The sequence below is a fragment of the Lucilia sericata genome, unplaced genomic scaffold (genome assembly GCF_015586225.1).
Source record: "Lucilia sericata isolate MDLA Ls3-8-SP2 unplaced genomic scaffold, ASM1558622v1 Contig000307F_arrow, whole genome shotgun sequence".
NCBI lineage: Eukaryota > Metazoa > Arthropoda > Insecta > Diptera > Calliphoridae > Lucilia > Lucilia sericata.
The window spans coordinates 354,969-375,426 of NW_023994331.1; the positions used below are offsets into that span (position 1 = coordinate 354,969).

At 29.3% G+C, this 20,458-nt stretch overlaps 1 protein-coding gene across 1 annotated transcript; it reads left to right on the top strand.

Moving 5' to 3' along the window:
* The first annotated feature begins 7,285 nt into the window (after positions 1 to 7,285).
* On the top strand, positions 7,286 to 19,776 carry LOC119603433 (sodium-independent sulfate anion transporter). Its single transcript, XM_037955465.1, has 7 exons — positions 7,286 to 7,642; positions 8,207 to 8,598; positions 16,029 to 16,276; positions 16,342 to 16,755; positions 16,823 to 17,180; positions 17,253 to 17,555; positions 18,480 to 19,776. The coding sequence occupies exons 2-7, from the start codon at positions 8,442 to 8,444 to the stop codon at positions 18,980 to 18,982; spliced, it is 1,983 nt and encodes a 660-aa protein (XP_037811393.1). The 5' UTR covers positions 7,286 to 7,642; positions 8,207 to 8,441; the 3' UTR covers positions 18,983 to 19,776.
* The last annotated feature ends 682 nt before the right edge of the window (positions 19,777 to 20,458 follow it).

Below are 20,458 nucleotides of genomic sequence, written 5' to 3' on the forward strand. Positions count from 1 at the left end.
TATCGTTTCTAAATTATGTTTTTTTCGGCACCCCACAAGAAAACATCTTTAGGTCAAATCGCAGATCCGAGACAGTCAATTGACATCACCAAAAATTCTCGTAGTACGATAACCGAACTTAGTGCCCTAAAGATAGATAGTTTAATGACCTGTATGACAGGATATATCATACTGCTGCATCCAAATATTATCCAAGTCTATGCATGTATATCTTCCATTGCACCGTTTAAAAAATGCAACAACTTTTGCGCGATTTCAGATATTGCTCTCTTTTGTTCACAGCAGCCACATTCCTAATTGGAACGCGAGAATCGATGGGTCCGGAAAAAACTTAGTTTCAACGAACTCAAAGTTGGAAATAAGTCTGCAATACATTCCAATGTCATTTAACTATAAACCGACGCAGTTTAGACGAAGCACTGCGGACCATTTTTTGAGAAGGCGGAAAAAACTCGTTCAAAATCATCACAGCATAAACAATCTAATTGGAATGCTCCGTGGGACGACGAGGAACGATGGGTCGGTAAAAACTTAATTTCAAGAAACGTACAGTTGGAAATAAGTTTACAATACTTTCCAACGTCGTTCAAATATATATCGACTCATTTTAGACGGCGCACTGTGGCCATAAATTTTTATTTTTTACCGATTGTTATTTGTAAATAAGCACAAGTAAACCTAGGAAGCTACTGTAGGAAACAAAGGAGAGCTATAGTCCAAACTCTTCCCTACACTGCACGTTTATAATTCATTATATATCCGCGGTGTTCCGATCGTGTGCACCAGACTAATTTTTCTGACCTAGAGTCGAGGATTTATGAATGAAAATGTTTTTAAATGGGTGTGTATATTTGTTAGGTGTCTATGAACCGATTTTCTTTATTTTTTTTTTGTAGTTTCTGGAAGGAACTAAACTCCACTCTTAATTTTAAAAGCGATTTCATTTATTGCTCTCTTTTGTTCACACCAGCCACATTCTAATTGGAACGACAACGAGAATCGATGGATCGGGAAAAAACTTAGTTTCAACAAAGTTGGAAATAAGTTTGAAATACATTCCACTAGTAAACCTCAGAAGCCACTGTATTTGCTAGGAAACAAAAGAGAACGGGAAAGGTCCTACACTATGCTATAGTCCAAACTCTTCCCTACACTACACGTGTATAACTCATTATATATCAGCGGGTTTCCGACCGTGTGCTGACTCAAAGACGAGGATTAATAAATGAACATGTTTTTAAGTTTGTGTTTGTTTGTATTTTTGTTTGAAGTCTATAGGCTGATAATCTATGAACCGATTTTCTTGACATTTTTATGGTGTCTAGAAGGAACTAAACTCCACTTTTAATTTTGAACTTCTAATTGGACAACGTTCCACTTAGAAATTAGTATTAAAAATCGTATATATAAAGAATTTCAACCACTAAAAATTTAGTTCGCACAATTTTGACACAATTTAGTGAGCGTGACACCTTCCATATGAATTTAATACTAAAATTCGTATATCGGGATTACTATAAAAGCTAAAGACAACAAATTATGTATGAATAACTTTTGTATCAATATATATATGTATGTACATATTTATGACAAAAAGAGACGTACGAATAAAACTGGGCGTGGTACTTCCCAAATGAATTTATACTAAAATTCGTATATCTGGGAAACTATAACAGCTGCAGACCTAAAATTGAGAACCTTGACATTCCTACAATCATTTACGGAAAATATTAGCGGACTATCAATAGTGTCTGTGGACCCTTATCTATAAATAAATAGAATATAATACATTCCTGATCGAATGCGACTTTCTTGTTTTCTGAATCATATCAAAGAATGAATAGAGCCATAGCGAAATTTTCCATCCATATTTTCTCTCAATATCTGATGGTTTCATTACATATTACATTTAGAAGATCCCATACAGATCATATTACTTGAGTACCCATGTAAAGCCAGATAAGATCATATTGCTGTCATTTTGTATTAATTCAATTGAGTCAATTTGGAGTGGGTTAGAGGAACCAGTTTTAACAGAATTTATGGATCGTGTGTTAGATCAATGGTTTTCAAAAGATATTTTGAATTCCTGTTAAATATCCACAAACGTTCAATGAACTTTCAAAACCTTATTACTCGACATAAATTAGGGAATATTGTTAAAATAAAACACTGCTAAATATTATGACTCACTCTTAATAAACTATAGTAAAATTAACTATTTCCTTCATTACAAAAAATAAGTCTTAATGTTTACTAAATTAAAGTTCATTAAACTTAGTAACATTCATATATTTACTACATACCCACATACAAGCCTACATGCAGTGTTCATTACATTTATTAATTGTTTAAACAAATTAATATAAAAAAAAAAAATACTTTTAACATACATTATCACGTGATTAGTTCCTTCTATAAAGCGTGATAGTCAAACCCCTACTTACTTACATATATACGACATAAATGGTAACTTATTAATAGTAAAGAATTATTGTTTTTAGCTTTTGTAATTTAAGAAAATAAATTCAAGTTTTAATTAATTTACTTTTACCTTAAATTGTTAATTATAATTAATTGTTTGGCTTAGCAAATGAATTACTATGGTGACTAAAATACTTTGTCTTCAAAGCATGCGTTTTGTATAAAAATCTGTGTCAAAGTCATTGGAAAACTTTGGCTGGTCAGTTAGTTAGTTGGTTTATGGATTGGATTGGGTTGTTGAATTACCTGAAATAAAAAAAAACAAAATTAAACAAAAGATGAAGAAGTTGGTTTTTTGAAGTTGAATTTTTTAAAAGATTTTGTTTGAGAACTAAAACGAACCTTGTATTTTGGGGTTATAAATTACATAAAATTATTATTTTTATTTTATTATTAAGGTAATTTTGTTTTATATTATATATACATATATTTTTGGGGGAATGAATTAAGCCTATTATATATATAAAGACTTTAAGATGAATGTAACTTAAGAAGATTTAATTAATGTTTTTGTGCATTATTGACCTAAATGTAACATCTGAAGGATTCTTAAAAACAATTTATTCAATGTTAAGATTCCAGCACAAATTCGGTAATTGTACTTATTCGGACTTGTACTTATACAATAGCATACTATCCAATGACTACTACATACCGTCTGCATTACTATTTAGTACTCTTATAATGACTTATATATAATCATATATTTAAATACTTTATTTTGAGCTTTAACGAAACGTTGTCAACATTGCAACAATTCGTTGTCGGAATCTAAATTTTATACACATCCGTTGTCTAAAAGTTAACAAGTAGGAAAGTATAGTCGGGCGTGGCCGACCATATGATACCCTACACCAGTTATGAATATTAAATGTGATTTATTTTTCATAATAAAGCATTTATCTTCAATATTCCCTTGTTCCGATACATTTAAGCAATTTATGGATGAAAAACTAATTTTCTGAAAGAGGCTTTATTTGGGGGCTAGGGGCAAATATGGACCAAGCCCGATAAAATTTTGTGAATATATTTATATTTACATAATATTTTATTGTTCTGAATTTTATCGCGATATTTGTGTTTATAAGTTAATTTGGGACATTCAAGTAATTTTCTGAGGGGGACTTTATATGGGAGCTAGGGTCAAATGGGGCCCGATTTTTATGAAATTTGGCAGGGTCATCAAGACTTCTATAAAACTTAGTTGTGACGTATTTTATCGATATATCTGTATATTTAACATAATTATGAGCTCAGAAGCCCTTTTCGGGGGGTTCTGTTCTATGGGGGCTAGGTGAAATAATGGACCGATTTTAACCATTTTCAATAGGATTCGTCTTTGGGTCAAATAAAACGTGTGTGCCAAATTTCATCCAATTATCTTGAATATTGCGACCTGTACCTTGCGCACAAGGTTTACATGGACAGCCAGTCAGCCAGACGGACGGACATAGCTTAATCGACTCAGAAAACATTTCTAAGCCGATTGGTATACTTTAAGGTGGGTCTAGGACGAATATTTTTGTATGTTACAAACATCAGCACAAATCCAATATACCCTCCCCACTAAAGTGGTGTAGGGTATAACAAACGTGGTAAGCTCAACACATTAAAGTGATGCTGTCTTCACTTTCGTTTACAAAAAGTACATTCGCGACGAGAAACGAATTTGAGCCAAGTAGGCGGTTAGACTTTAGTGGAAATGACTGTCTTTTTCGGATGAGTGAGTAAGATAGCGAACTAGCGAATGAAAGGCCCGTGTTCGTATTCTGTGTGAGCAATTTGTTTGTGCTTAATACAAAACAATATTTAACTGCCTCTTTTTAAGTACTTATTTAAGTAGTTATTTGTAAACGAACCTCCAATTAAAAAATGTTACATTTTGCAAAGGCTTAAGGCAACATTTCAAAAACTTTTCATTACTATAGGGCAACATTTATTTATTTTTAGAAAAGTAAAGCCATAAGCGTGTCATTAGTATTTAAAATATTCGAATATTTTTTTTTAACAAAATTGTTTAAAAAAAACTGTAAAAAACAAGAAATTTTTGAAAAACCCAAAATTTCCACATTAGAGTCCAAAGGCATGTGATTTGTTTATTAAAAAACATCATGAACAAAATAAATTTACAATACAGTTATTGTCCTTAATATTTGTTTTTAAAATTTTGGCCTCATTTGATTTAAAATTAGAAAATAAAAAACTTCAAAAAGCTCGTGATTTCTACGTGTAATAAAAACAAGTAATAAATCTAATTTGATCTGGTTTGAAATACTTAATATTATTTGTAAGACAATGATCTTTATATATTACGTTTGAAGTTTTCAATTAAAATAAAACTTAAATACAAAAATAAACGATTGCAAAACAAAACCGCAAACTAAAGGTTTTTAGAATATAAATACATAAATTAAATTAAAACATTTCATTGCAAAATACAATGTTTCAAAAGATGGACAAAAGCAAACACAGACACAAACAGAAATATATAAAACGTAAAAACCCCCAAAAAACCCCCTTTAGGATTTTCTCAAGATTTTAAAAAATGAAGAATGTTAAATCGAAAATAAAAGTATGTTAGGAATGTTGACAGCAAAACAGTAACCGGAGCTACGGCATTAAATACATACATACATATAATAATATAATGAATTGCTAAAAAAAAAAATAAAAAAGAAATCTAAATTAGAACGTTAACCGGAGTATTGAAATTTAACTACGACTGAGAACCATTCAACCAGCCCAAATGAGAATCAAAACAATTCGGCCATTTGACTCCGGAAATACTCGCGAGTACACTGCGATTACACAGAGTAGTACTTTGTTTTTTTTGCAGTATTTACTCTGTACTTTTTACTAAGTACTGAAACTCAGAGACAAATTGAGCCGGTAAATGTTGAAAAAATGCGAATTGTTTAAACTACATTAAAAAAAAGAGCGTCTTTATGTCTGTTTATTATTACTACAGTTATTAACAGCAAATTAGTACTAAAATGAGATGCCAGTTACAGGGGAAAATTTTCAAGTATCTTTTTGATGTGCAAATATCTTTCTGATGTTTCAGAAAATCGTTAAATTAATTATCAGTTTCGTCCTTTATGAGATCTGTCACCATTTTTTGAAACTAGCTAGACCATGTATAAACTGATTCTTGAAAATTCTTTATATAGAGGAAACCAGATGTGGCGAAAAACATTCTACAGGGTTTAAAGAATACTAATAATCTAAATCTTTCTTTTGTTTTCGATTTCAATGAACGTTACTTTTTATTGTCGTGTTCAGAATCAAAAAATTATCAGATTCACCAACATCTACATCGAAACTATTATTCGAAATTTCGATCGATTTCAAATACCTTTAAAAGTGATCAGATTGATTAATTTTAATGCATCGAATTTGTTAATTGATTCAATGTTGACGATTGGATCAAGTCAGTGGATCAGATTGGATCTTAATAATACAGCTAGAAATACCTGTATCTGGAGAATTGTTTACCTTGAAGATGGATAGAATTTCCATGATTGTACGTATTCTGAGGAACATCTCAGTGTTTGAGTACAATCCGGAATATATGCATTTTGTAAAACACTTTTTCAGAAAGAAATTGAGATGGTATTCTAAATTTCCTTTAAGAATGAGCACAGATTCTTTCTGAGCTTCAAGAATAATGTTTATATTAAAGTTTTTTTTTTTTTGCTTTCAAGTCCTTTTGGAACAGTTACTTCTTGACTTTCTTTGAACTTGGAATCGTGATCAATATATTAGATCCTTTACCATTGGCCGACGAACTTGAGAAACTTGATTACAACCGTCACCACATTTTGAAAGGAGGGGTTTCCTGCTGCTTATGTAAATCTACTTTACGGTTGATCAGAAATTTTTTCAGACTATTAAGACTCGATATATAAGGTTTATAAATTAGTTTTTTTTAAGATCAGGTTTCTTGTTGGAACACTTATTCCTTGTCTTTGTATAAACCAGCTCAGTAGGGAATTTCTTAAGTAAATTTTGTTTCATTGGACCGATATGCCAGAATCTTTTATCCGACAAATTTGAGAACCATGATTCACACGACATTTTGAATGAAGTGTTTTCAAACTAATATTTCATTAAGGAAATTCGCAATGTTATTTCTTAAAGAATCGGTAATCTGTAAAACAGCTGGAACATAGGGTTCGAAGTTTTCGCGAAAACTTTGAAATACAGGAAAAGTAGTTCTCAACGACACCAATTTGACTAATCCTATACAGTATGATTTAGACTTTTATAAAACTAAGTTATTTTAGCATGAGATCTTAACTTCTAGTCAGGGGTACTGTTTTATGGGGGCTAGATGAAATAAGGCACCGATTTCATTAAATTATCTTAAAAATTGCGACCTGTAGAGTGCGCACAAGATTTACATAGAAATACAGACGGACGGACTGACATACAGGCAGACAGACAGACCGAAATAGTTTAACCCAGAAAGAGTTTCTGAGCCTGTTGGTATACTTTAAGATGCTGTAGTTTGTGTTACAAACATCATCACAAAATGCACTACAATCGAGTAGGGCATCAAGAAAATATATAACAGGAAATTTTACAACATCCATATGTAATCTCACGAACAACTTCACCATCTGGCAGCTCAAAAACCCAATAAAGAGTTCAAGTGGTTTTTTTATTTATTTTATTTTTATTTTTCATTTCACATTTATTTAACAGAATACAAATACAATAACAAAAATAACACAAATAAAATAAAATATAAATTTGTTAAAACGAAATTGCTTTGATTTTATAAAAGACAAGGTTCGAGCCAAGTTCGAAAACAGTCGTGATTTAAACATTGACGAGTAACAATTAAACAACAACAACAATAATATTAAAGCCAACTTGAAGCGAGTAAATGAAAACAAAGACAAACTAGTAAAGAAAAAGTAACAGTAATTAAAATAAAACAAAAGCAAGAAAAATCAAAGAGGAAAATAAAAAAAAAAAACAAATAAATAGATCAAACTAATAATAAACAAAACAAATGGAAATATAAAATATAAATAAAAAACAACAAATTAAAATACTAATGCAATTCAATAAAAATAATAAATAATAAAAAGCAAATCAATATAAATTATAAAAAATTATAACAAACATTTGTTTGTGGTTTTATAAACAGGTATTATTTATTTTAGTGCTATTATGTGTTTAAAAAAATGCTTAAATATTTTTAGTTATTTATTTAATATTTGTTGCTATAAAGTTATTTAATAAAATTTCATGGTTTATTTAACTTTGTTTTGGTAGAAAAAAAAAACGAATTAAAATTTTGCAAAACGTTTGTAATTTTGTCATTGATCAAGAATTCAAAATAAATGTAAATAAATTAAAAACAAATAAACAATAGACATAAAATAATAAAAGAAAACCTTTACTACAGAAAAAATAATAATAATAAAAACAACAAGCCTTGATTTATAATTATATATTTTTTTTTTTTTTTTTTTGGTTTAAAGAAGAGGTTTGTTTAAAAGTAATAAATTCAATTAAAAACAAAACAATTAATTGTTTAATTAACATCTAACATGACACATGTGACACATGTATATTGCAAGAGAGTTTAATGACCGTTTTAATTTAGTTAGATAAAAACAAATAACTAAAACTTAACAAGTTTAAGCATTAACAAAAAAATATAGTTATTAATTAAATTAATCGCTTGTTTAAATTTTAATCTTTGCAGTTAGCCAGGAATTTGTTAATACTTAAACAACAAGTACAATAAGAATTACGTCAACCCTCAAAAAAAAAATAATAATTTACAAAAAAAAAGAGAGAAAAAAATAACAAACGTGTTTAATAAACATTTAAAATTCCAGAGGAATTTGAGTGTAATACATATTAATTAATTGTATTGAAAATATTAAATACTGTTATTGAAGTGAAGTGAAAGAATAAACGTCGATCGTCGCCTCAAAATGAAGTTAAATCCGGCATCAGATCATGTGTATTTTAATGATGGTTTTAAATGTTCCTCCATAAGTATAACAACGAATTTGAATGAAACAAATGTTGCTGACAGTGGAGGAGCTGCTGCTAATGGAGATGGTTCTCAAGGATCGAATGAATTTATATGTAAGTATATCGAGATTTGTAGAATAAAAGATTTTGAAAAATTTAAATGAATTTAAGGATAATTAACGGATTAATTTGTGCAGAGAAAATCACCGATCTTTTTAGAATAATCGCTTAAATTAAATTTTTAAAAGAGGTTCATCTTAAAGTGTATAAATAGATACAGTGTATACTAATGGAATTGGAATAATATACAACATTTCAAGCCCCTAGATTCTCTAGTTTTGGCTTCATTGTCTTTTCATCAGACAAGTGAACATTCATACACAATTTGGGGGGACAGTTACGAACTAGCTACCACTTAGGGTTACTCCTAACCAACCGACTACTCAACAGAAAAGTTATTTTAACATGTGCTTGTTCTAGCAGGAAGTCATTTGTCATTCCATAGATTACAGAGAGGCAGTCAGACAGCAAAGAACATTTTCTCTTAAAGTCTCTACACTCTAGATTACTTGGAGACCGTAAAGTGACGACTGTCTTCACACTCGTTTACAAAGAGTACATTCGTGCTAAAATACGAAGCAGAACCATTCAGGTGGTTAGACGTTAGTGGAAATGACTATCTTTTACGGATTCATCGACTCTTTTTCGAGCTGCTGGGCAAATAATCAGTTATATAGCTGGTCGAGTGGCTAAGTTAAATAACTAGTTCAGGACTGTCCCCCCCGAGGAGCAGGGATTTCAAAGATTTTATTTCTTTCTAACTAAATAGTTTTACCGATAAGTTGTACACTTTTGAAATAGGCCCTTGGCTTCAAAAAGTCAAAATTCTTTATTTTGTATTTCTTGATCATGATTCCGCTTCGCTTAGAAGTTTAGATCCACATCGCTAGCAGTTACAGCCGTGGTAGACGTAATCGCTTCAAAGATTTTGTTATATTTTAACCAAAACTTGTTAACTTGTCTGGATTCATAAAGTCCAAAGAATAGAATTCAGTTCCAAATTCTTCCTTTTGGATTCGGATAGTTTGTTTTTTGTATAGAAATAAATAAGTTTTTATCATGTTAGCTAAGAGTTCCAGCGTGGTGGCTTTCACGCAATGTAATCGCTTCGTATGATTCACATTTCCCCTAAAATTCGAGTTTAACTAATCCATGAAACTTGTATAAGGATCTTAACTTCTGATCAGGGAATTAAATCGCACTATAGGAATTCCCCGATCTTGAGGAGATTATTATTTTGACGATATATTCTAATGCTCTTCTATTGACCTATAATTTCAAAAGGCCCAAAAGAAAGAATTTACTCTTGATATCTTTTAACGGTCACACCATAAACTCTTTCAACGTAATAACTATTAATCAATGCAAACGCCCATGACGAGTGCCCAATGATCGAATTTTGTTTATTTACTTATTCCGAGAAATGTGATTGAGGATCTTACCTGATGATCTTTCGCACAGATCTTGGCATTTTTCTAAATAATAACACATTCTGTGCAGAATTCAAAATTCCAAAAAAATGTTTTAAACTATTTCTTTTTCCCATTTTGAATTCGGATAGCGTGTGCCGTATAGGGTAATATATATTCCATGATCATTCGCAGTTCGGCTAAATGAGGATCTTAACTTATGATCAACGAATTGAAAAGTACTGATAAGTATTAAGCGATCTTGGAGTGATTATTAATCTGATGATAAGTTAAAACGCTCTTTCATTGTATCATGATGACAAAAAGATTATAAAAACTTCCAGTTTAAGAACTAAATCACCTCGGAGGATTCGAAATTTCCCAAAGATCGAAGTTTTTTATTTTTTTAACTGATAATATTTTGCACAGATCTTTCATTATCTCTATATCCCAACAAAGTAAAGACAATTACTTAATAAAAGCGATCATTTCCCCTTTTTTAATTTTATAACCTGTTTAACTTTTGTGTCACTTATAAAAGTAAATAAAAAGTCATTTTAAATGCACTTTTTTAAAATACTCTGCATTACTTTATTAGAACTAACAAGCATATAAAACATTTTAGCCATGCTAAGGAAGCTTTTTATGGTAATTTATTATAATTGAACAAGTATTACACGCTACTTAAAGATAAGACCAAAACGTTAGTTAAGAATGGTTTAAGAGAGTCATAGAATTTATTACGCCTTTTAGAAAAGTGTTTACGTCATTAAATGACGTTTACACAATCGTGACAATAAAATGTAACGTATGCATTTGAATGACAAATGTTAAACAAAGATTTTCTTTTAACCCACTCATGTTAACTAGTCGCTAGATAACGTGTGAAATGTATGTAAATGTTGTTAATTCAATTTGCTATAAGTTATTAATTACCATATAATATTAAATGTCAGAAATGATATGCAAATTTATGCAATTTTCTTACGTACATGAAATCGTAGTATCATGTTTAATATGTGCATTTATATTTAAATATGTTTCTGGAATATTTCTATTAAAATGTTAATAAACATTTTCTTTATGACAAAAAGTTAACAGTTTTTACCCTTTTCTCAAATTTACCATAATTCAAAAAACACTTTTATTTAATTTGTTTTCAAAAAATAATTTAATATTTTTTTAAATATGTTGCCAACAAAAGAAAAAAAACCTATAAAATATTTAAGTGCAAATTTCATTGTGTTAAAAAACCTATAGACCAAATAGAATCGAATTATTCATATAAAAATAAATACTTTAGTCATTCACACGTTTTTGTTTACTTAACGTGTCTAGTCGTACCAAGGTATTTAATCCAGTAAATTTCAGAGCTACAGATGTTTTTTATTTAATTTAATTTCTTTATTTTTTTAAATGACTTTAACAAACATTCACAAGTCATCTATTGTTAAAAAATATAAGAATTTTATTTTCATTTCTATAAACTTAAACAAATAATATTGGCAAAAAAAGTTGATTGAAACCCAATTCCAAGTAATTGACATCTATAAAATGTATCCTACACATTTTTTTCATTTTTGTTGTATAAATAAAAAATGTTGATGTTATGATTAACGATTTTCGAAAATCGTTTAATTTGTCTTAATTATAAATTCTCTTATAAATTAATATTAGAAAGTTAAATTTTGTAATGGAAATGTTTTAAAATGCGTTTAATCTACCTGCAGTAAAGATTTTATTTTAGAATTATTAATGCTTTTAGGTTTCTTTTCCCACATAACTTTCTTTGTGATTCATTTGATAAGTTTTCTATTTAAATTTTCCGGTTTGATTAAATTAAAAATAAATTATGGAAAATAAATAATTTTACCTATTTTTGTATAGATTAATTTAATTTTAGGGTTTGATTTTTAAGTGGTAACTTAAGCAAAGTTAAACTATTTAATGGGCTTTTGAAATTAGTTAACAAAAGTTGAACTTTCATTTATTTTATATTCCCAAAATCTAAGAATTGTTTAACCAACGAAAGCTAGTTCACTGCACTCGAAAGGTTTGAAGATGGAATAGTTTTTGAACTGGAACTAGAACTGAACTAGAACTGAACTAGAACTGAACTAGAACTGAACTAGGACTGAACTAGAACTGAACTAGAACTGAACTAGAACTGAACTAGAACTGAACTAGAACTGAACTAGAACTGAACTAGAACTGAACTAGAACTGAACTAGAACTGAACTAGAACTGAACTAGAACTGAACTAGAACTGAACTAGAACTGAACTAGAACTGAACTAGAACTGAACTAGAACTGAACTAGAACTGAACTAGAACTGAACTAGAACTAAACTAGAACTGAACTAGAACTGAACTAGAACTGAACTAGAACTAGAACTGAACTAGAACTGAACTAGAACTGAACTAGAACTGAACTAGAACTGAACTAGAACTGAACTAGAACTGAACTAGAATTGAACTAGAACTGAACTAGAACTGAACTAGAACTGAACTAGAACTGAACTAGAACTGAACTAGAACTGAACTAGAACTGAACTAGAACTGAACTAGAACTGAACTAGAACTGAACTAGAACTGAACTAGAACTGAACTAGAACTGAACTAGAACTGAACTACAACTGAACTAGAACTGAACTAGAACTGAACTAGAACTGAACTAGAACTGAACTAGAACTAGAACTAAACTAGAACTAAACTAGAACTGAACTAGAACTGAACTAGAACTAAACTAGAACTGAACTAGATCCAAACTTGTATTGAAAAAGTCATGATTTAATGAAACAAAATTAATGAAATTTCATACGTAATTATAGAGATTTAATATATAATTGCAAATCACTTATTATTAGAAAAACTTCCACTAAATTTCTTAAATTACCTGTAGTCTCCTAAAAAAATAATATCATATTTTAAATTTGATTTCCCCTTTATACAAAAAATTTTAATTAATTACTTTATAATTTAAATAAATTTTCACTTGTATTGAAAATTTTATTCCCAGACATTTACACACTTCCCTCCCTTTTAGATAAAAAGCAACTCACAATAAAATTTCAATTAAATGAAATCACAAATTCATTGAAGCGTCAAAATTACAAAAAAAAAGTAAATAGTTAATACATAATAACAAATTCCTCAAAATAAAGCAAAAAAAAAATACTATTCCTCCCAATAGATTTTTTTATTTTGTTTTGAAAAAATCATCTCATGAAAATTACAGTTTTCTTTCAGATTCACTTAAATGTTTATAAAAAGCTAAAGCAAAAAAAAAACACGCTCAAAAAATCAAAATATTATTAGCGATTTTTACTCTAACAAAAGCATTGTTGTAACAATAATGAAAACAAATGTTTAACTTAACTTTTTGACTTGAGCACGTTAAAAAGTTTGTAATTTTAGTTGAAATTATTAACTGAATTTTTATAAATTTATTGTGGAAAGTGTGACTTAGAATTTTAAGTTTGCGGTAGCTGAACAATAATAAATTTTGATTTACATATATAATGTAGTGTTTTTTAGGAAAATATTTTAGATGTATTTTTTGCATTATTTACTTACATAAGAAGTTGTATTTACATATATCCCTTAGCCATCAGGGACCGACAGCAATTAGATTTTTACATGTGCACTATAGTCTAAAAAAATCAAAAGTTTGTTTACTTTTGTAGATTTATAGTCACGGAAGATGAACTAGTGAAAAAGGGTTGTTTCATAATTCGGAAGAAACTAAACTTGTCAGCTCTGCTATTTAAAAGCCACAATATATGTCAATTAAACTTCCGGTATCTATTAGTAGATTTGAACTTGAACTATTCCAGTTAAAGTAAAAATCCAAAACTAATGAATTTAGTGATACTTAGAACCAGTATTAAATACTTAGAAAACAGCTATAAAATTATTTAATTACAAAAAAAAAACTCCACAACAAAATTGTGTTTAAAATCTCTAAACTTTAATTAAATGTTCTTAAGCATTCTTTAAGCAGACGTCTAGCCAATTACATAAAATGTTTATGAGTATTAAGAATCCATTCTTTAAAAACCTTCAAACCTGCTCATTATATTTAAACTTTTTGAAAATTTTCACAAAATAAACAATACTCCAACTAAAAAAAGTTAAATATAATTTAATAGCTAATACCTAAAATTAATGAATCATTTTAATTGTTGTTTTCTACTCAGTTTTTTAACACTAAAAATTAAATTTTGTTGTTTTAGGAAAAAACAGAACAAAAACAATTTGAACAATTCTAAAATAAATTCCAAGCACAATGACGTAAATATTGCATTTTCTATATGTTATATACAAATTGTTAATATTTTTTTTAGTTTTCAAAACTCTTTTTTTTAATAATCAAATTGCAAGATTGTTGCATTATCTTAAACTGAGCTTTATCACTTGTTTCGAAAGTATTTTTGTGATTTAAAGTTGTTGTCATTAGTTGTAATCATCACGAAATATTGAAACTAAATTTTAAAAGTTGTAAATTGTAGAATAAGTATTAAGCGTCTGAAGCACGAACTTGTTAAAGTAAAAAATACTTTGATTTTTAACCCTTTCAATGAAAGTTGGCTTTATTTTTAACCCTATAAAATGCTATAGACTCATTATGTTGCATATAAAAAACACAATTAAAGTTGATTCACCCTAAGGTATACAATGCAAAAACATTATAAATCGTTAAGACGAACACGAGTCGTGCTATTCTCGAAAATACTGTCAACTAAAAGCGAGATTTGCTGTTGAATCTGAAATAGAACTGAACTAGAACTGAGCTAGACTGAACTAGAACTGAACTAGAACTGAACTAGAACTGACTAGAACTGAAATAGAACTGAACTGACACTGAACTAGAACTGAACTAGAACTGAACTAGAACTGAATAGAACTGAACTTGAACTGAACTAGAAACTGAACTAACTGAACTAGAACTGAACTTAACTGAAACTGAACTGAACTATAAGACTAGAACTGAACTAGAACTTGAACTAAACTGAACTAGAACTGAACTAGAACTGAACTCTGAACTAGAACTGAACTAGAACTGAACTAGAACTGAACTAGAACTGAACTAGAACTGAACTAGAACTGAACTAGAACTGAACTAGAACTGAACTAGAACTGAACTAGAACTGAACTAGAACTGAACTAGAACTGAACTAGAACTGAACTAGAACTGAACTAGAACTGAACTAGAACTGAACTAGAACTGAACTAGAACTGAACTAGAACTGAACTAGAACTGAACTAGAACTGAACTAGAACTGAACTAGAACTGAACTAGAACTGAACTAGAACTGAACTAGAACTGAACTAGAACTGAACTAGAACTGAACTAGAACTGAACTAGAACTGAACTAGAACTGAACTAGAACTGAACTAGAACTGAACTAGAACTGAACTAGAACTGAAACTAGAACTGAACTAGAACTGAACTAGAACTGAACTAGAACTGAACTAGAACTGAACTAGAACTGAACTAGAACTGAACTAGAACTGAACTAGAACTGACTAGAACTAGAACTGAACTAGAACTGAACTAGAACTGAACTAGAACTGAACTAGAACTGACTAGAACTGAACTAGAACTGAACTAGAACTGAACTAGAACTGAACTAGAACTGAACTAGAACTGAACTAGAACTGAACTAGAACTGAACTAGAACTGAACTAGAACTGAACTAGAACTGAACTAGAACTGAACTAGAACTGAACTAGAACTGAACTAGAACTGAACTAGAACTAGAACTGAACTAGAACTGAAATAGAATAAAAAAACTGCTTTAGAAATTAAAAAAATATTAATAGCCACCTTATTATTTAAATAACAGTTACTCATTAATAATAACAATTAATACTTAACCTTCAAATTATTAAAAAATGTCTTCATGGTTGAAAAAATTTTAGAACAAACAAAAAATTTTCAAAAATCTTACCAAACAAACGTTTCGCATGACCAAAAGTTTTAAATACTTAGAACAAAGAAACATTTACATACTTTAAAATATTCTAACAATCAAATAATTCTTACAATTTATAATTATTATCTTAATTGCAGTAACCGAAGATGGCAAAAAAATAATACCACCAGCCAAAACGATAGAATGTGCCAAAACCTGGCTGCAAGAACGTTCGAAAAAAACTTTTAATAAGAAAACTCTGCACAAACGTTTGCCTATTTTAAAATGGTTGCCAAAATATAATTCCGATGACGCTGTGGGAGATTTAGTGGCTGGTATAACAGTGGGTTTAACTGTTATACCACAAGCTTTAGCTTACTCGGGTATAGCAGGATTACCAGCAGCAGTAAGTTTTTTTGTAAAGAAAATATAATTTTTAAATTTTTCTAATATGTAACGTATTTTTTGCAGTATGGTCTTTATGGTTCTTTTTTGGGTTGTTTTGTTTATATATTTTTGGGCAGCTGTAAAGATGTTCCCGTGGGTCCTTCGGCCATAGTGGCTTTGTTAACATATCAAGCGGCCCAGGGTTCCTGGCAAAGATCAGTGTTGCTGTGTTTATTGTGTGGCATAGTGGAGTTATTAATGGGTGTTTTTGGTTTGGGTTTTCTAATCGATTTCGTATCGGGCCCAGTGTCATCAGGTTTTACCTCAGCCGTTTCGTTAATCATATTAACTTCACAAATCAAAAATATATTGGGTATAGCAGCCAGAGGTTCAACGTTTATAGAAATTTGGGGTCATATTTTTGATAATATAAAAGATATTAGTGCCACCGATACCATATTGGGAGTAACTTGCATAGTTATATTGCTAATGATGAGAGTAAGTTGAATTTATTTCTTAAATTTATAACAGCTACTTATTGATTTTTGTTTCATTTTTATTATAGCTTTTATCTTCTTATAAAATTGGCCCTAAGGATCCTGAATTACGCTCTAAAACCCAAAATGTTATTAATAAAATTATCTGGGTTATTGGTACTTCACGCAATGCTATTTTGGTTATAGTATGCTGCATAATGGGTATTCTATTGCATAAAGAACATGAAGGTACCCCCTTTAAAGTTATTGGCTATATACCTCAAGGTTTGCCTAGCTTTGCTCTACCTCCTACACATCTTAAGGCAAATGATACGATTACCGGCAAAGAGGAATCTTTCTTTCAAATGGTTCATAGCATGGGTTCGGGTTTGATTGTGGTGCCTTTGATTTCATTAATGGAAAATATTGCCATTTGTAAAGCTTTTGGTAAGTTGTTTTTTTAAAGGAATTTAAATTTATGAATAGTTTTAAATTATTATTATTTTTTTTTTTCTTTAGCTAATGGTAAAACTGTGGATGCTTCGCAGGAACTTATTGCTATTGGTGCTGCCAATATAGCAAATTCTTTCGTTCAAGGTTTCCCCGGTACCGGCGCTTTAAGTCGTGGTGCTGTTAATAATGCCAGTGGTGTTAGAACACCCTTGAGTAATATTTATTCGGGAGCTTTGGTTATTATATCGTTGATTTTCTTTACTCCCTATTTCTATTATATACCCAAGGCTACATTGGCTGCTATTATCATAGCAGCTGTTGTCTTCATGGTGGAGGTGCGTGTCATTAAACCAATGTGGAGAGCCAAAAGTAAGTGTAAATTTTGATTGATTTATAGAATTTTAGATCAGAGGGCTCTTAGCGATTATTGAAAAGCTTAGATCACATCGGGTCTATTAGATTCTTAAGAGAATTTAAACGAAACAAACTTTTCATTATAAATTAGATAACTACCTAGAAATATTCTGAATGAAGTTCTATTTGAGATACTTTTCGACCAATATTTCTAAAGAAAAATCTTCTTAAGAAAACTAGTTGACCAAGTTCTTCTTGTTTACCATAGAAAACTTTTCGATCCAGTTTTGTGTAGGCAAACTTTTCGACCAAGATTTTTAAATCCTTCGATCATGTTACATATAGAAACATTTTCGATTTTAAGAAAACTCGTCGACTTATTTTTCTATGGAAAGTCCTACAAACAAGTTTACTATAGAAAACCATTCGACCATGTTTACTATACAAAACTTTTCAAGCATGTTTTTATAGGGAAACTTTTCGTCAAAGATTTTTAAAGAAAACTCATTGATTAACGTTTCTTAAGAAAACTCGTTGAACAATATTTCTATAGAAAGTTCTTCAAACAAGTTTACTATAGAAAGCCCTTCGACCATACTTAGAAAACTTTTCGACCATGTTTTTTATAAAAAAAACTTTTCGACTAAGATTTTTGATTAAAATTTCTTATGAAAACTCGTCGAACAATCTTTCTATAGAAAGTTCTTCAAACAAGTTTATTATAGAAAACCCTTCGACCATAATTAGAAAACTTTCAACCATGTTTTTTATAAGAAAACTTTTCGAGAAGGATTTCTAAAGAAAGCTATTCGACAAAGATTTCTAATGAAAACATTTTCAAGAAAAGTTTTCTCTTCGAACAAGTTAACTATAGAAAATTAATTTAAAAGAAGAAGAAAAATCAACTAATAATAAAAATTTTTCCCCTTCCTTTTGCAGAAAGTGACTTGGTTCCCGGCGTAGTTACCTTCATAGCCTGTTTGGTATTGCCTCTGGAAATGGGCATACTCATTGGTGTGGGCATCAATGTTATTTTCATATTATATCATGCAGCTAGACCCAAATTAACCACAGAAATATTAACCAGTCCGGCTGGTAATGAATATCTAATGATAACACCCGATAGATGTATAATTTTCCCTTCAGTGGACTATGTAAGGAATTTGGTGAATAAGCAGTCTATGCGCAATAGTATACCAGTGGTTATAGATGCTTCTCATATATATGGTGCCGATTTTACGGCTGCTACTGTTATTGAATCGCTGCTAAAGGATTTTGCTCAACGACAACAATTACTCTTCTTTTACAATTTAAAACCAAGTATTTGTGCTATATTCGAGAGTGTGTCTTCGTCAGAATTTGTGGTCTACTATCAGGAACAACAACTGGATGAATTATTAAAAGAAAGGGATTATAATCAAGATAAAACCGAAACAGTTTAAGTGATAATAGTTTAATTTAAATTTTTAATTATACAAATTTAATATTAATTTAAGGGAAAAAAAAGTGTTAGAAAAAAACACTCTAAAAAAAGATGGTCACCTAACAAAACGGAACATTAAAGCAAATTCTTTCCTTTAGTTATTTAAGAAAAAAATCTTAACTTTATATCAAACTATATTAAAATCTCTAGCTGTAATTGTAATATACTGAATTTAACTTATTTACCATATTTTTATTAAAACAAAAACACACAAACAGGAGAAAATTAACAAAAGAAGAAATTTCAAAACGTCTTAACTTAAAAAGTTTTGTGCTAGTATCTCAGGTTATACTATATTTAATTAATATGAATTATGAAAGAATTATTATGGTATTCACTTAAACAAATCATAGAGCATATCATTTTTATTAATTGATTATTACTATGAGAAATATCGGAGGCTCCGGCGCTTCAAATTGTGATTACCCCTAATTAAGTTATTGTAATGTTTTTTATTTAATGTTATAATAACATATCGAAGAAGCTATTTTAGTGATATTTTATTCGAACATAAACAAACAAACAAAACAAATTTGTATTATTTTTATTAAATTAGTATTAATATTAATTATAAATATTATAAAGTTTTAGCTAATAGTTTATGTGTGTAGTTATTAGTATTATTTGTTATAAATATGTATGATGTTTAATAATAATATTAATATTATTATTATTATTATATTCCTTGTTGAAGAAAGAAATCAAAACGAATAAATAATGATCAAACAATGAGCAAATAAATAATTAAAAAATACAGATTTTAAAGTTTTATTATAAGAAATATTTACAAATAAATTATCCAAATTTCACCGAAATGAAGATCTAAAGTAATTACAGATCAGATCAGGATCTACAGCCGATTTCAGAATTCAAGTAAAAATTTATATTTTTATAAACAATACAAGTGATTACAGATTTTCACTAATTTTTCAATTGGAGCGTTATTTAAGGATCTACGGCCGATTTAAGAATTGTCAAGTAAAAATTGATTTTTTATAAAAAATACGAGTGATCACAGATTTTCACTATTTCTCAATTAAAGCGTTATTTAAGGATTTAAGAATTCTTAAGTAAAAATAGATTTTTTATGAAAAATACAAGTGATCATAGATTTTCAATATTTTCTCAATTAGAGCGTTATTTAAGGATCTACAGCCGATTTAAAAATTCTCCAGTAAAAATAGATTTTTTATGAAAAATACAAGTGATCACAGATTTTCAATATTTTCTCAATTGGAGCGTTATTTAATTATCTACAGCCGATTTTAGAATTTTTTTAGTTTTTCTAATAAAAATTTATTTATTTTTTTTTTTTTGAAAAATACGAGTGATCGCAGATTTTCATTATTTTCTCAATTGGAGCGTTATTTAAGGATCTGCAGCCGATTTAAGAATTATTTTACATTTTCTAATAAAAATAGATTTTTAACAAAAA

Bases quoted from the DNA above. Each gene is read 5' to 3' on its own strand.
- LOC119603433 (XM_037955465.1), top strand. From the start codon at position 8,442: ATGAAGTTAAATCCGGCATCAGATCATGTGTATTTTAATGATGGTTTT. The intron at 16,277-16,341 runs GTAAGTTTTTTT...TATTTTTTGCAG, and splicing joins TAGCAGGATTACCAGCAGCA to TATGGTCTTTATGGTTCTTT. The intron at 17,181-17,252 runs GTAAGTTGTTTT...TTTTTTCTTTAG, and splicing joins TGCCATTTGTAAAGCTTTTG to CTAATGGTAAAACTGTGGAT.